This window comes from Mercenaria mercenaria, chromosome 4 (genome assembly GCF_021730395.1).
Source record: "Mercenaria mercenaria strain notata chromosome 4, MADL_Memer_1, whole genome shotgun sequence".
Classification (NCBI taxonomy): domain Eukaryota; kingdom Metazoa; phylum Mollusca; class Bivalvia; order Venerida; family Veneridae; genus Mercenaria; species Mercenaria mercenaria.
Genome location: NC_069364.1, coordinates 96,674,729 through 96,692,734, shown reverse-complemented (window position 1 = coordinate 96,692,734; position 18,006 = coordinate 96,674,729). Strand labels below are relative to the sequence as shown.

The window sequence follows — 18,006 nt, the reverse complement described above, 5'->3', positions numbered from 1 at the left end:
CTACAATGTAGAATTTGATTAAACTTTGATTTTCAGAACTTCAACATAGCCTAGAAAAATCAACAAATAAAAAAGAGCGGGTCGTGTGCTTGTTTTTTTTTTGCTAGACTGATTTGAAAAATTTGGACCTTATAATATGCAATATTTCATAATGGGAGTCTATGTAAAAATCATAAATTTCATAACATTTTCGCGAATAGAATTTTTTCTACAATGTAGATTTTGATGAAACTTATCACAGTTGTTGATAAACATATGGACTATAATTTGGTGAAATAAAATGTATAGGTCCGTGTGCTTATTTTAGAGATATTTGACCATGATTAAAGTGAACCGGACATTTCACGCTAATTTTAACACATTATTTTGAATTTCTTAACATGCCGTGGGTTTTAATATCATATTTTAACTTTAGAAATATAGCAACAGTGCCATGGTAATAAATTTACTCATAGGTTTCGATTAGTTCATAAATTGATTTTCATTTCCGTACGCCGAATCCAGGCTTTATTCTACGTTTTCCGGATAAATAACGTTACGCCATCACTTCCGATTTTTCAAACGTGCAGAACTACCTTAATACCTTCAGTTTTGCATCAGTTTTCTTCTGTGTGGCAACCACATTAACCCAGTAAATAGTTATTCTTACATTTTGTAAAATTTCAAAGGTCAATAACTGTAAATGTTTTAGTTGGTTTTGGTGTCACAAGAGCTTTTGCTGAACTTGTTTGTTATCTTGTTAACTTTAAATCTTATCTTATTCTTTCCTAGAGACCCTTAGAAACTGTAGTTGTCTGCACACTGCACAATTTCAAAGGGCCGTAACTATTGGTCATATTATACTTACTTATTACTTACTTCTTCTGTAAGATGAATTCTTCATCTTGTCCACTCCACCCACCATGTATATATATATGTTTGGAATAGTTGCTAATATAGTTGCTATTTGGAAATTTAATGTTTGTCTGTGATAATTATATGTTAGTAATTTTTTAAAATATAGTATTATCATTAACTTTAAATTAATAATTGCTATTTTAATTCGTTTTAATTAATCTTATTTAAAATATTTTATATTAATATTTTATTTCAACTTGTATTGTAAAACGCCATTGAATATGTTTTAAATGTAGAAATAGGCGTTTAAGCAAATAAACCAGTTTCAGTTTCAGTTTCATATGTTTATATCCGGTTTCTGTTATTATGTTTTTAAATGCATTTTGTTTTTCCTTAATTCTTTGTTGCTTAGGCGGTAAAAATGTTTGTTTACGGTATCTTGACCTACCCTAAATTTTTTTATGGCCTTGGAGAATATTTTTTTTACCTTTTTAACAAAACGTTGCAAAACTGCACTTTTTATGCTTTAAACATGGTCAGTGATGTTAGAAATCAACTTGCTGATGCTCCAAAGGCATAACCCCTCTATTTGTATTCATTTTTTGACACAAAAATAAATTTAAAATTCCGAAGTCTCTTTATAAAAAAAAATTAAAAAAAAAAAAATTCTGACCTACCTACCCTAATTTTTTTTAGCATGTTACTGGAAAAAAAAAAAGATTTTTTTTAGGCCTTAAAGTTAATTCTGACTGCTTGACCTCTATATGTTAAAATACAGTGAAAGAATTTTCAAAATCAGCATACACCAGTTTTTACAGCAACATAAAACAAAATTCCTGAATTCTGTCATTTTCATTTTCAACCTTTTCTATGGAGGTATATATTTACATCCTTGCTTTTCCAACTAGTTCAGAAGAAGTCATCATACATGCCTCTCTCAAGACACTAAAAATTAATCTATTTCAATGGTATAGGATATCATAAAGACACAAAACTGGCTGCCTCCATGATTATAGCCATTATAAAATTCCCAATCTGATTATATAGTAATTCTTGGAGTGTAAGGAATAGTTGGATCATTGCTTTCATATAAAATCAACTCATGGTTAGGTATTCCTTCCCCTTTAATGACATCTTTAAATCATTTTTTTTATTTGTAACTTGAAATATTCAAGTATCACTGCTGCAGTGTACTATTAGCAATTTGTGCAAACATTTTTCTCTCAAAAATCAATAAAATATAGGTACTGTGAAAGTGATCAGTAGTGCAAACATATTGACACATGGATTTGGCAAGATATCCTAATTAGCAACCAAACACACAGCATGTAGATTACATAATAAGAAAATAAATCGAGTAAATGCCATATTAGGGGAGGGCAAAAACTGAAAAAAGGTCACTAACACTATGGCAAACAAAATCTGTCTGAAAATCCTTCAATGGGGTAAAAAGGTACACAGTGGACATGACTTTATGACAGACTGGCAGCTCCCCCATCCACCCCCATTTTTTGAAGGAGTGGGGAGGGGGGCACATAATGAACATTTTTATTATATAAGAAAACAAAGGCTAACAAAGAAACTTCTTTGATCATTACACATTTTTTATTTCACATAAACTCATAGAAGTCAAGTTAACATACAAAATATGAATATAACAGTTCTGATATCTATCAGTATAGATAAGCATGAAACCAAGTACACGTACTTTCAACATTTACGTTATTCTTACTGTAAGTCTGTTAACTTCGAACATTTTTATATCGTCATTAAAAAACTTATTTCCAGAATGAAGAAATTACAATTAAGATTAATACTGGTAAAACATGCAAAAATAACTCGCCCCTCCTAATAAAGAAATACTGGTCAAATTTCAAAACAAAGAAGTAAATCAATTCCTGAACCAACAACATTACTTCAATTGAACAAAAATTATACCAACAAGATTTCTTTTTACAACAAGGTTAAGGAACCAATGACTCCTATATAATCATTTATTTTTCTGTACAGATGAATTAGCTTAAATGGGAAATTCATAATAACCTTCAAGGCAAATTACATGATTGATTTATCCCAAAGACCAGAATATGACCTACATAAGATCATTGCGGATCTGACAAGGTGTATAAAGTGTTAACTATTTTGTATGTTGGAATACATTCATGAATTGACATAGCCTTGAAATCCTTAAAAATTAAGACCCAAGAAAAGTAATGATTTTACACTACTTAAAAATCTGAAAATCATAGAAGTAAACATTTCTGCTGGTGAAGGTATAAATGTCCCAGGCACAGCAAACAGCTTGAAAGTGTTTGCAGCAAACACTGTGCTTACAGCAAACATTGTGCTTACAGACAATTTGTTTCTGTTTGGTTCATATGGCAACTTTCTAGTCTCATGGTGGAAGGAGACCCCAACAGTGTCCCTCCGGGCCTTATTTTTGACACTGGCTGGCACTTTGGTTTAATAGACAACCTTTTGCAAGGCTTCCTCACATGAAAACTTACACAGGCTAATATGTAGAACACTAGATAAATAGAATATCAAAACACTAGACAAAATTTGATGAAATTTCAACACATATTAGTAAAACTAGAATGTGTCTGTAGGGCACATATTGTGCCCCCCCACCTCCCCCACACACACCCCTATAAGTACATTTGTCACAAATAAGGGGCAATAATTCAAATGTTTGCAGTGTTAATGGGGTTTAGCCTAAATATTTTATGCAAAGGATTCATTATTCTAGGCCATATATTTTTAGCTATGAGCATCACAAACTAAAAAATCCACTATTTTGGCTATTTCAAGGACCATAACTCTGTAATAAGCATAAAAATTCTCAATAAGAATGCCAAGTGTGAAAGGTCACACCATGATAAAGACTCTAGCAAGATTTCATGAATTTACATTAAATACTTTTTGAGCTATGCACATAATTAGGTGAAAATGTGCATTTTTTACTATTTCAGGGGCCAGAACTTTAAAAATAGGGGGTGGAGCCAGCCAAAAAATAAGAGGTGTGCAAGTTTATATCATGATAAAGACTTACGCAAGTTTTCAACCATTTATATTAAATACTTTTTGAGCTAGGTGCGTCAAAAGGTGAAAATGTGCATTTTGGACTTTTTTAGAGGCCATAACATAATAAAAATAGGGGGCGGAGCCAGACAAAAAATAGGAGGTGCACAGGTTCATATCATGACAAAGATTCATACAAGGTTTAATCAATTTATATGAAATACTTTTTGAGCTAGGCATGTCACAAGGTGAAAATGTGCATTTTTGACTATTTTAGGGGCCATAACTCTAACAATAGGGGGCGGAGCCAGACAAAAAAAAGTAGGTGCACAAGTTCATATTATGATAAAGACTCATACAAAGTTTAATCAATTTATATTCAAAAACTCTTTGAGCCAGGCATGTCACAAGGTGAAAATGTGCATTTTTGACTATTTCAGGGGCTATAACTCTGAAAATAGGGGCGAAGCCAGACAAAAAATAGGAGGCGCACAAGTTCATATCATGATAAAGATACATACAAGGTTTAATCAATTTATATGAAATACTTTTTGAGTCAGGCGCGTCACAAGGTGAAAATGGGCATTTTTGCCTATTTCAGGCGCCATTACTCTAAAATGCATCGCGTCGCGTTTAAAAGTTCTTAAACGACGATAATTACAGTTGTACTCGGGCTTAAGAATAACCTATATCATTTATGTAATAATTTCAAGTATAAAAGTGTATGTAATAAAAAGATTATTAGATTTGCATCAAGAAATACGCACTCTTTTCTTTTGCGGAATAATATTGCGCTCCTAAAGTCGCGCAATATTTCAGCTGCAGAACTTTTGCATATTTCTCGATACAAATCTAATAACCTATAATTACCAGCTAGAGGACAGCAAGAGTGAGAAAAGAATGAAAAGAAATGGAAGAAAACAGAAAGAAAGCAGCAGTAGAAATTTAAAGTGTGATAGGACATGCATTATATTTGATGGACACAAAAACCTCTGTCTATTCAAATATATACAATATTTACATTTCCTCTTTTTTGTTTCAAAAATGTGACTATCAGATCTTTACAGTAATGTTTGAAGCTTGCTATTCTATAACACCTTTATAACACTTGTTATATCATCCCAGAAAGTAGGGAAAGTAAAACAGGCATCAAAAGTCCAACATATAGACATATAATATGAACAGTGATTTATGTAAAATGAGCCACGCCATGAGAAAACCAACATAGTGCATTTGCGACCAGCATGGATCCAGACCAGCCTGAGCATCTGCGCAGTCTGGTCAGGATCCATGCTGTTCGCTTTCAAAGCCGACTGCAATTAGAGAAACCATTAGCGAACAACATGGATCCTGACCGGACTGCACGGATGCGCAGGCTGGTCTGGATCCATGCTGGTCTCAAACACACTATGTTGGTTTTCTCATGGTGCAACTCAAATGTAGTGCAATGATGTATTACAAATTCAGGTCACAAATTTTAACCTTTTAACTCTACCTAAACAACAATATCATGTTGGAAAGACTCGTTACCTCTAACATGTGAACTTTCTCCCCTGCTTTTATATGACCAGAAACTTACAGTAACATGTTTGATTTGGCTGTATCCTTAATGGACATTTGCATTACAGTTTTCTTTCAGAGACATATACCTGAATTCAGCATTTTAGACAGCAAATAACCGTTTGTCTATCTTCCTTCCATCACTTGTGAAATATCAAATATATCTTGAGATCTATCGAATGTTTCAGATCTTTTCTGTAAAACAAGTAAAGTGCTTTAAACCGACTTTTATCGACAGTGATGGGGAACAATATTTCTTGCAACTATAAGACCTATAGGCTAAGGACTAAACTAGCAAGTTGAAAGGCACATGCCTTTCTGTATATAGTTCTGAATGTAAAAGAACAGAATAGTACAAGCTGACATAAAACATAAAAGCTGACAATCCCAACATAAAACTCGTCCTTCAGTTTCCTCAAAGTTGCTTTTCTGTCTGTATAGTTCACAGCAGACATTACTACGTTTTTTTCATAAAAATCTGCAGACAGTCGTATCTAATGCAGATCATTATTTCAATATATCAAAATCACTTTTTCTATTGCACAATTCCCCCTGTCAGGTTCCAGACAGTTTCTTCTGTCTGCTGGCAGCATCCTGACTGGACGACGGAAAGTCATTGAGATTTAAACTTGTTAAAGGAGTCCGTATGTGTTTCACTTGAGCATCTTGTCGTTGTGCAAGTGGGCGTGGCTTTATTGGATTTACAGGTTTATTAACAGTTGGAACTTGTCCGTCCTGTAAACAGAAAGAAACAGTGTCTTACAACAAACCAATGATTTTATCTCTTGATGTAGACTTAAGTACCCAAATTACTGTGAAATCATTAATATTCAAAAGGGACTCATTTCTTATGGATTTAATTGTAAAATAAAGTCCCAACAAAAATTAATCAGGCAATTTTCTAGTGGACTATTTTTAGCTCACCTGAGCCAAAGGCTCATGGTGAGCTATTGTGACCGCTCAATGTCCGGCGTCCGGCCGTCAACATTTCCTAAAAAAATCTTCTTCTTGAAAACCACTGGGCAGAATTATACCAAACTTCACAGGAATGATCCTTGGGTGGCCCCCTTTCAAAATTGTTCAAAGAATTGAATTCCATGCAGAACTCTGGTTGCCATGGAAAAACTTTAAAAATCTTCTTGTCCAAAACCACAGGGCCTAGGGCTTTGATATCTGGTGTGTAGCAGCATCTAGTGGTCCTCTACCAAAATTGTTCAAATTATCCCCCTAGGGTCAATTATGGCCCCACCCCAGGGGTCACATGGTTTATATAGACTTATATAGGGAAAACTTTGAAAATCTTCTTGTACAAAACCACTCGGCCTAGGGCTTTGATATTTGGTATGTAGCATCATCTAGTGGTCCTCTACCAAGATTGTTCAAATTATTCCCCTAGGATTAAATATGGCCCCGCCCCCGGGGTCGCAAGTTTTACATAGACTTATATAGGAAAAAAAGTTTAAAAATCTTTTTGTCTGAAACCACAACTTTTAGACCTTTGATATTTGGTTTGTAGCATTGTCTTATGGTCCTCAATCAAAATTGTTCAAATTGTACCCCTTGGGTGAAAAGAGGCCCTGCCCTGGGGGTCCCAAGTTTTATACAGACTTATACAGGAAAAAGCTTTAAAAATCTTCTTGTCAGAAACCATATGACCTAGGCTTTTGATATTTGGTATGATGCATTTTCTAGTAGTCCTCTACCAAAATTATTCAAATTATGCCCATGGGGTTAAGAGGCCCCGCCCTGGGGTCACTTAGTTATATCGTAAAACTGAATTTCATTGACCATGAATGTGACCTACTGACTTTCTTAATATTTTATCATCAGTTTGACATTTGAAATATGTAGCTCATATTACTAAGGTGAGCGATCCAGGGTCATCATGACCCTCTTGTTGTAAATATTGAATTCTGACATGGCTCAATTTGATTGCCAGGTGAACAAAGACCAAGGTCAAGCTGCAATAAACAACAGTTAATAGACAAAACTTAACCAAGAAATCTGATTTCCAAGTCGGAATGGGGCCATAATTCTTGCAAAAAGCAAGATGGAGTTATGTTTCTTGCTGTAAAGAGTCAGCTTTTGATGGTGAACAAGTGTTGCAAGTTTCAAAGCAATAGATTTGATAGTTTAGGAGAAAAGTTGACCTAAACATAAAACTTAACCAAGAAATCTGATTTCCTAAGTCCAAAAGGGGCAGTAATTCTTGCAAAAAGCAGGATGGAGTTATGTTTCTTAATGTACGGGTCAGCTTATGATGGTGAACAAGTGGTGTAAGTTTCAAAGCAATAGCTTTGATAGTTTAGGAGGAAAGTTGACCTTAACAAAACTTAACCAATAAATTTGATATTTTCTAAGTCCAAAAGAGGCCATAATTCTTGCAAAAAGCAGGATTGTTTCTTCCTGTACAGAGTCAGCTATTGATGGTGAATAGGTGTTGCAAGTTTCAAAGCAATAACTTTGATAGTTTAGGAGAAAAGCTGACCTAAACATAAACCTTAACCAGGCAATGCTGACACCTATCAAGTGATGACAATAACTCATTTTTTTTTTCAAAAAATCAGATGAGCTAAAAATGATAAAGACTTCTTACACTGCCTGAATGCATCTTTTGCACTGGTATACTCTCTGGTGTTTTCTGTAAAAGAAATTACCAGTAATAACTGCCATGGTAAATGTGTAAGAAAAATCAATTCACAGACTGTACGACTTGTTACATTTAAACATGTATATTACACAGAAGAATTGTTTTCATACTCCTAGACCCATAGTTTTCATTAGTGTAGCAGACTCGATTTCAGGACTGTTATTTTTGTGTATATCTGATAAGCAGATGGTCGACCATCCCATAAGATTTATAGAATAAGTTCTTTGAAACCAACATGTATTAATTAAGACTTATTCTGAAATTTCTCCAGGTATAAATTGATTTGACAATAACAATATAATTGCAGTGCAAGCTTTAAAGAGCAAACAATGCTGAAACTGATGTTTGTTTTGTGTATAGCTGAAATTTTGACAAGGTTAATTCATAAAGAAACTAGTTCCAAGGTTATAAAGCGAAAACCAGTGTCATAACGGAACCTTGCCATTGGACAATTTGAGGATGGAGTTTAGAAACAACCAATCAGAAGCTAGGGATTTTAAACCGGTCTCCAAAATCAGTTTTACAACCTTAGACCCTGGTCTAGTTGGGAAGAAAATATCTGCTTTTGAATCGAGATGTTTCTTTATCGGCTGTTGTACTTTATCGGCTGTTGTACTTTATCGGCTTGTTGTACTTTATCGGCTGTTGTACTTTATCGGCTGTTGTTTACAGCAGTAAGACCATAATACCCTTTAACAATTTCAAAACATTTATATGAAACTGTAACAGTACCCTTCCATACCTGGTTTGAGTCTATAGTTTTGTGGATGAGGTTCCTTATACCACCAGGAGACAGGGCATACTGGTCTGCCAGGGTGTTGATTAGTGCCTCCATTTTCTTGTTGTTCAGTTTCTCTGCAGGTGGTGGGGTGGTCTCTTCTTTACCTTTAAAACGGAATCATTGTTACTGTAGTATGAAAAAATTTCACTTAATGACTTAATACATTCAACAGTTCAAGAAAATCTAAGTAAAATTAGACAACTGATCAACTTAGTTTTTTGTCACATACTAAGCATTGTAAGCAATTTACATTGTATATTCAATCTTACACACAGCTTACATGTGACTATGTGACTATTAACAACAACAATTTTGTATGATTGAAAACCAATTTTAATGGATAAGGACGCCTTTTCATGCTTCTTAAAGTAGTCACAAATATGGTCATATTCATATCTAAATACATCACTTTACTTATCCCCGGGCTGGGCGTATGTTCTCCATGATGATTTGATAAAAGACATTGTTTCTGACATCATTCGTCCTCCACCTGTGGTAATTCATGTGGGGAAGTTGGCAGTTACTTGCGGAGAACAGGTCTGTACTTGTACAGAATCCAGGAACACTGGTTAGGTTAACTGCCCGCCGCTACATGTCTGGAATACTGTTGAAAAACAGCGTTAAACCCAAAACAAACAAACAAACAAACATCACTTTACCAATATATTCTAATTAATTAGAACATAAATAGGCACCCACCTTGTTTGTTAGCTTTTAGATAGGGATGTAACAGCAACTCATCTATAGACGGTCTCGACTTGGGATCTCTATTTAAACACCTCTGAAATATTAAATCATAACTTAAATTAGTCAATACAGGCACATATGCAATGTTTTAATGCCAAACAAACTGGTTCTAAGAGAGGTCTTCATTCCACATCAGTACAGACAAACTAGAGCTATCACTGAAAGTGAAAGTGATTAATACCCCTAGCATACAACTTTGTCTACACTTGAAGGTGATCTTGTGTAATAAGTTTCATTGCAATTTTAAGAGGAAGTTTGTCCTTCAGTTTTTTACAAATGCACTGATCACATAACCATAATTATTCCTACATTAATATACCACCCTTCAAATTCTGTTTGTTCGGGGTATAAAAACTGTATTCTATTTGCTTTTTAAGCTACTTGAAAAGTATTGTCTGAAACTAAAAGCTCTAAACTACCGGTATGAGTATTGGAGAGAAATTTGATTTTCTCTTGTGGAAAATGCTATCAATTAAGCTCCTACATTCCAAATCATCTGTCCTCAACTATTTCATATGGGGAAGTTGTCATTTACTAATACCGAAGAGAGGGAGATATTCCTGAGGGTTTTATTTTCAATATATACTACAAACACAGCACACACGAATTCAAAATATGTGTGAATAGTAAACAGGCATATCTCTTAAATAGGCTTAAGTATAAGTTTGCACAAATTCTCAACAACACTATGACTGCTGTTTATCAAAATGAGAAATCAAAGAGACATGAAAAATTCTCAAACTACAGCAGAAAAAGCTAGAAGTTAGAGAAATGTTACGTTCTTGAAATCGTACAAACAACAACAGACCTAACATCTTGACTGTAATCCATTTGCTGTACTTAGCTTCACAATTACAAAAAGATAATTGTACATCGCTTCACAATTATGAACAGCTTCACAATTACGAAAAATTTATTGTACATAGCTTCACAATTACGAAAAGATAATTGTACATAGCTTCACAATTACAGAAAGATAACTGTACATAGCTTCACAATTACAGAAAGATAATTGTACATAGCTTCACAATTACAGAACAATTATGAATAGCTTCACAATTACGAAAAATTTATTGTACATGACTTCACAATTACAAAAAGATAATTGTACACAGCTTCACAATTACAGAAAGATAATTGTACATAGCTTCACAATTACAGAAAGATAATTGTACATAGCTTCACAATTACAGAAAGATAATTGTACATAGCTTCACAGTTATGAAAAGATAATTGAACATCATTTTCATTGAAAAACAAGTACACAAACCTTCATAACATCTATAAGATGTTTGTTAGGAATGTCTGGAAATTCTATGGGGAAGTCTGGGTTAATGATGGCCTGTAACTTGAATAAGTCATGTTTCAGATGTTGGAACGGAGTTCTACCATACACCATGTTATACAGAATACATCCTAGGGACCAGACATCACTCTTCACACCAATCTAAAATTGTCAAGAAACAACGAAATAAGTAGTAAATTGGCATATCACAATGAAACAAGAGCACCGCCTTGCGGGTGCTGACGGAGTTATGTTTCTTGCTGTACAGGGTCAGCTTATGATGGTGAACAAGTGTTGCAAGTTTCAAAGCAATAGCTTTGATAGCTTAAGAGAAAAAGTTGACCTAAACATAAAACTTAACCAAGAAATCTGATATTTTCTAAGTCCAAAAGGGGCCATAATTCTTGCAAAAAGCAGGATGGAGTTATGTTTCTTGCTGTACAGGGTCAGCTTATGATGGTGAACAAGTGTTGCAAGTTTTAAAGCAATAGCTTTGATAGTTTAGGAGAAAAGTTGACCTTAACATAAAACTTAACCAAGAAAACTGATTTTCTAAGTCCAAAAGGGGCAATAATTCTTGCAAAAAGCAGGATAGAGTAATGTTTCTTGCTGTACAGGGTCAGCTTATGATGGTGAACAAGTGTTGCAAGTTTCAAAGCAATAGCTTTGATAGTTTAGGAGAAAAGCTGACCTAAACATAAAACTTACCCAGGCAACACCGACGCCGATCATGTGATGACAATAACTCATTTTTTTTCCAAAAAATCAGATGAGCTAAAAATGAAGAATCTTGAAATATATCTATAAAGGGAGCTAACTGCACAAATAGCTGAACTTCTGCAAAGACGAAAAGTTTGAGTAGCTTCTGTGTTGCCACAATATATCATGTCTGCCACAGTAAGCTTGAGAGAAATGTGCTTGACTTCTAAGAAAAGTAAATTAGAGTATAGTCTCTCAAAATGACACTTCATATTAAAAATGAAACAACTTTACAAAATAAGAACTTTTTTCTCTAAGTAAATTTATCTCTTCAGAGCAGCACTTTGTGTACAACAAAAAGCATTATAAAATGCATGCTACAAAATTTGTTGTATCATAGCTCGGTGTTTTTTCTTAACAAATTTGGTGCAGGTAATTCGTATACACGGAGTACAGGGTGCGGTAACTAAAAGTGTGCAGGTATTTAATACCCGCACGCTAGTTATCGCACTGTTGGATAGGAAAGTATGCCAGCATGTCTGGAACAGTAGACAGCGAAGTGTATTTTATTGATTTTCTGCTCTAGCATTGGTTTATTTTACCTGGGCTTTACACATTTGTAAAGCAAGGATTTTAAGTACTCACTGAACTGCTGTATATGGCAGTGTGGAACGCCTACAACTACCATATATGGATGGCTATGATACAAAACAGAAAGAACATTAAAACTCTCGGGTAAACGATTATACTCGGGGGCTATGCCCCCTCGTACAAATCGTTTACCCTCTAGTTTCAATGTTCTTTCTATTACTTAAAGCATTTTGCTTTCTTCTGCCTTGATAATTTACCTATAAATATAAAATGATACAATATACCTTAAATTTTGGTTTCCCTTGGCCCTGTGACTCCCCACAGCTGTCCATAATGGCTTCAGGGCTCATGTAATTCAGGGTACCAATCTGTGTTTCAAGGATCACACTCGTCTTATCCTGCTGGAGTGCCTTTGCTATACCAAAATCTATCAACTTCAAGTTGCCACCAACCAGGAGGAAATTAGCTGGCTTCAGATCAGAATGTATAATGCCTGAAGAATGGATATTTTAAGTTGGTAATATCTTATTTTGTTATGTATTAGTTTTTATGTTTGGTTTAAGTCACACTAACACAATCATAGGTAATATGGTGACTTTCCTTATTTTGTTTCCGAAGGAAGACCCCAGGAACCCTCCAGGCATTCTTTCAGGCAGGGCAGCCATCTTGGTAGAATCATTGACCTTCTGTCAGCTGGAAGACTTTCTCATATGAGGTTCCAACCAACAATACGAGTGGCGAATTTCAAAGCCAGCAACCTTAACCACTCAGCCATAGAGCCCCATTGGGTATTAAGGCATACTGACACAATGCATAGTAACTTTCAAGCTTTTCATGGTGGAGGAAGACCCCAGGTGCCACTCCGGGCATTATTCAAGAATTGGCACCTAGATCAACAAGCAAATTCGATGAAAAAAAAATGGGGGGGGGGGGGGGGGGGGGGGGGGGATGGGTGATGCATGACTGGGGTGGTGGGCATGACTGGGTGGATGAGTGAGGTGGGGGAACGGAAAACTTTGCATGTTGATAATTATTCATGAAAGGTTTGAAAATAAAAATAATAAAAAGAAATGAAAAATTATTATAATCTTATGTACATTTTTTTTTTGGGGGGGGGGGGGGGGGGGGGGGGGTGTGACCAAGGCAAGATGGTGACCAGGTGTGGGTTCACAGCTTCACATGTTTATAATAAATGTTCATGGAAAAGAATGAAAGAAGTTTAATGAAATTCTACCAATTGGCTGGTTTGTTATGTACAAATCTGTAGATTTTTAAACAATTAAAGGGCAATAACTCTAAAGTAAATTGACCAATTAAAAAAAAGAATGACAGGCATCATAGAAGTATGTTGGTTCATGTTTATTTGAAGTTTCAAGAAATTCTACCAGCTAATTACTAAGAAATGGCTGTGGACGGACATTTTTGGGCATTTTTCATTAAATAAGGGCAATAACTCTAAGGAAAATTGGCCAATCAAAAAAAAACTTGACGGGCATCATCGCAGTATGTTGGTTCATGTTTATTTCAAGTTTCATGAAATTCTACCTGCTAGTTACTAAGAAATGGATGCACGAACGGACGTGACGGACGGACAACGTCATTTCAATACCCCACTCCCGATTTCATCGGCAGGGGATAACCACAAGCGAACTGGACAGCCTGAAAACCACAGAGGTTTGGATGTGATATAAACTCACTAGTCTTAACCACTCATACCACTGAGGCCCAATTGTTATAATCTGGTAAGAACTAAAGACTGATGATTCCTTAGTTTTATCTCACATTTCAATATCTTTCTTTTTCTGTGTGTAGTGGGGTTGGTGAGAGGGCTGTTGGATGGACATTGCTTAGAGAAAATTCTCTTTCAAAAGCATCTGTTTTACCTGTATTTACCTGCATATTTCATACCCTTATTGCTTTTCAAACAAAAGAAATATTTGAATATCATAAAGCATTTGTTGATACAAGCTCCCTTTCAAGAATGAGAATATACGTATGCTGAAATTTACTCATTCAAATTTTACCCACTACAGTATGTAAATATGTAGATTCTACTGTGGAGTATAATGAATATTTATAAGGTACAATACTGTTCACCAAAAGAGATTTCTTTTTCTGACATTAAGCATAATTTAAAACAACCAGACTTGTTCTGCAAACAAAGTCCTATAAATATAGCTTTCAGAAAGGTCACAGTTGCTTGATGTAACAGTACAGTATTAAAGGAACTGCCTATTTTCTATGTATTTTAAAAGACAATGTTTTTTGAGTTCTTGCAGAATACAGGTCGTACATATGACTGGACATACCTTCTTTGTGTAGTGCCTGAACTGCCTCCAACATAACCTCCCAGTAGAAACATATCAGATTATCTGACAGCTGTCGTCGATTTTTTGTTCGACTTCGAAAAAATGATGCCAAGTCCTCATTCCCACATTCCATCAGTACATATAACTGATTCTCATCTTGTTTATATTCACTGAAATTGTAATACACTACTGTAAATCCTTTAATGAGGATTATTTTTTGTGGATTTATTGGTTATGCTAGTCCACAAAATTGAAACCTGATCAACAAATGGACAACTTTTTTGCCAAAACAGCAAAATTCATGAACACAAAATTAAAATGACTTTAAGAATGAAGAAGACATTGGATTTCATAAAAAGAACTTTAAGCAATGCAACACTGGGGTGATTTTAATAGCACTCTTTATTCTTAGAATAACCAAGCTAAAAATAAGTATAACCTACTGCTGCAGTCATAAACTTACTACAGTTAATACAAAGTAAGTGAAAGCTAACACAGGATACATGTTCGCACCAACAACCTAATTTTCTTGTACTGTTACTCCCAAAAGATCAAACTGAAATACGATCCAAGTTTACTGGGCCAATATTAACACAGGATACATGTTCGCACCAACAACCTAATTTTCTTGTACTGTTACTCCCAAAAGATCAAACTGAAATACGATCCAAGTTTACTGGGCCAATATTCAAATATGAAAATTACACTCAAATGTAAAATAAGGTAATTATAAATATTCAGTTTACCTGTTGTGATTAAAATGACTTGAAATTATTAAAATCATAACACTAAAATCCAGCAAGGCTTTTGTGGCTTAGAATGCAAATCTGTATCAAAATCTGTACAATGCTTACCAAAATAAAGGAAACAGAAAATCTGTCATTTGCATCTCTGAATGTTGATGAATAAAAGCTCAGGTCACTTCTTGACACCTACTGTAAAACCACTAATATTCAAGGCATACTAATATTTGTGGATTTTGTGGTCGAGTCAATCCACAAAAATTAGTTCCAACAAATTGGTTAAATCCCGTTTCAAGGCAGAAATCCTTATAAATAGCCATTTTCTTGACAAAAAGAAATGTTGTGCCCAATTCACAGTATCACGTCTTCTCAAGACAAGGAACTAAAATAAAGTGAATATATGTACTACTATGTTTACCTATCATACATTTTGATGACTTGATCACAGTACTGTAACCTCTTCAACAGCTTGATTTCATTTTTGTAACCTTCCACAATAATGTCATTAGCATTGTTCAAGTCCACACACTTGATTGCCTTTATTTTATGGTTGTTATCAAATACTTGGTAAACCTGAAATATATTTGAGACAGTTGCAATGATAAATATATCAGTTCAGTTTGCTGTTAAAGATGCACACTGTATGGAAAATCCTGTAAATTAATCTTCACTGTGATGCAAATTGTGCTGCTTATTCCCCTATACCATTTCAATGGTTGATATTGAATAAACAAGTGTTCAAACTCAATTATCCAAGTTTATGTCTTCAGCCAAGGATATATAAATACCACTGAGAAACAGAAAATACTGTAGTAAAAATTGGCTTGAATTGAGATATAATTTATAGTAAAACTAACATGTTTTAACACTATTGATACACAATGGGCGGTTATACATCGGGTGTAATAATTTCACTCGACGTATAACTGCCAGTGTGTATAAATAGTGATTAAATATGGTTTTTCTACAAAAAATTTTGATTCTAATATGTCTTTTATTGTAAAATTTAGATCAAATATGATAAAACTGAGGTAAAACTTTTCACGCTCCTTTGTTTATACATGCCAGGACCAGAAATGATAATACATCTTGCGGAGTAATTCCATTAGGACCCAAATGATCATGAATTATTTTGCACAGCGGATAACCAACTCAGTGTGTGTGAAAATTAATCAAGATAGTTGTGCCATGTGACATTTCTTTTTAAACATGTTTTGAAGTAAAATATTTGATCAAATTTGAAAGCACTATTTCTCGATACATACATGGCGCTAAATATCATGTCAATGCGACATCAACATAACACTATTGTGATGATTTAAGCATTGCTAGTATTATTAGAATGTTAAATCCAGTAAGAAAGGTGCCTGTTGGGAATGAGTGCTTGATCAAAATGATTTCACTGTATGCAATAAATATAAATAATTACAATAAAGGGCCATCATTTGAGAAATACAGCTCAGATATATGTTATATTGGTCACCAATGTTACCATTAATTCTGCTTGATAATAAATAAAATCTTCAGAAAAGTGAATGGAGACACATGGAAAAATCTGTATGACCCCATTTTCACAAATATTGGCATGAACAGCTCTACATTTTTCAAAAAACAATATTTCTTTGTTTTTCCCTATCCAATGACATAAATGCAACTTTGTTTGATGAAATTTTGACGAAACAAATGTAGAGGACATCTCACCTTACTAGATCCACCTTTACCCATCACACCAAGAACTGCATATTGTACATCATTCACTGTGATCATCTTCATGTTCGGCTGTAAAACAATGACAAGTTTTAGTGATAAATAGTAATAATACACAGAACCAAAAATGACATTCATACCTATACAGATCTGGTCATTTTTAATAAATCATGACTTTTATATGACTTTTAACTGGATATGTTATAACCAGAGTTTATGAGAGAAAGAAACATGCAAAGGTGCTTTACATACAATGGCTGCAGCAACTCAGGATGCCACATTCATCCTCTAACTGTATAGACACAGAGAGACAGAGCGAGACAAAGCTCCAAGAACACAGAGGAATCATTTAGATACAGGCATGTCCAGCCAACAAAGCCTAGATCTTTGGGAATAGACAGCATAATTCTGTAAAGTGCCTAGTATATAGTTGTGCAGAGTTCTGCTGAGGACGCGTTTTTGCGCGAAAAAAATATGAATGGCACACAAAAAATCAGCTAGGTGGGCCTTTGACGTGCCAGTAAAATCTAAAAATCAAACCCGATAACAATCACTAGTGTGCCGGTATTTTACGGAATTTAGATATCTCCAAGGGAGATCACTGCGACGAATCTATTAAAACTAGAAAATGCTTTTGTAAAAAAGCGCATGTCTCCCCCAATGCAAAGTCCTATAGGCAAGAAGTCAATAGGGGTCAGGAGCAAAAATCAAAGAGACACTGATGGTTGGCTGCAATAGGGATCATCTACTTGGCATGTCAAGTCATCCCGCTAAATTTCAACACTCTTGGCCTAGTGGTTCTCAAGTCACTGTTCAGGCTCCTGTGACCTTGACCTTTGATCAAGTGACCTCAAAATAAATAGGGGTCATCTACTCTGCATGTCCAATCATCCTATTAAGTTTCAACATTGTAGGTCAAGTGGTTCTCAAGTTATTTCCAAAAAATGATTTTACATGAACAGGCCACTGTGACCTTGACCTTTAACAGACTGACCCCAAAATCAATAGGGGTCATCTACTCTGCATGTTCAATCATCCTATGAAGTTTCAACATTCTGGGTCAAGTGGTTCTCAAG

General features: G+C 34.8%; 1 protein-coding gene across 1 annotated transcript in view; it reads right to left on the bottom strand.

The window, feature by feature from the left end:
* Nucleotides 1-2,420: 2,420 nt before the first annotated feature.
* LOC123552493 (dual specificity protein kinase TTK-like) overlaps nucleotides 2,421-18,006 on the bottom strand; it is a 53,996-nt gene continuing 38,410 nt past the window's right edge. The window contains exons 12-20 of the mRNA XM_053542000.1: nucleotides 16,925-17,002; nucleotides 15,642-15,796; nucleotides 14,481-14,650; nucleotides 12,456-12,664; nucleotides 10,867-11,043; nucleotides 9,549-9,630; nucleotides 8,811-8,953; nucleotides 8,015-8,059; nucleotides 2,421-6,153 (exon numbers count right to left, since the gene is read on the bottom strand). Of these exons, the coding sequence (XP_053397975.1) occupies nucleotides 5,974-6,153; nucleotides 8,015-8,059; nucleotides 8,811-8,953; nucleotides 9,549-9,630; nucleotides 10,867-11,043; nucleotides 12,456-12,664; nucleotides 14,481-14,650; nucleotides 15,642-15,796; nucleotides 16,925-17,002 (1,239 nt within the window). The 3' untranslated portion in view covers nucleotides 2,421-5,973. The remainder of the gene's footprint in view (nucleotides 6,154-8,014; nucleotides 8,060-8,810; nucleotides 8,954-9,548; nucleotides 9,631-10,866; nucleotides 11,044-12,455; nucleotides 12,665-14,480; nucleotides 14,651-15,641; nucleotides 15,797-16,924; nucleotides 17,003-18,006) is intronic.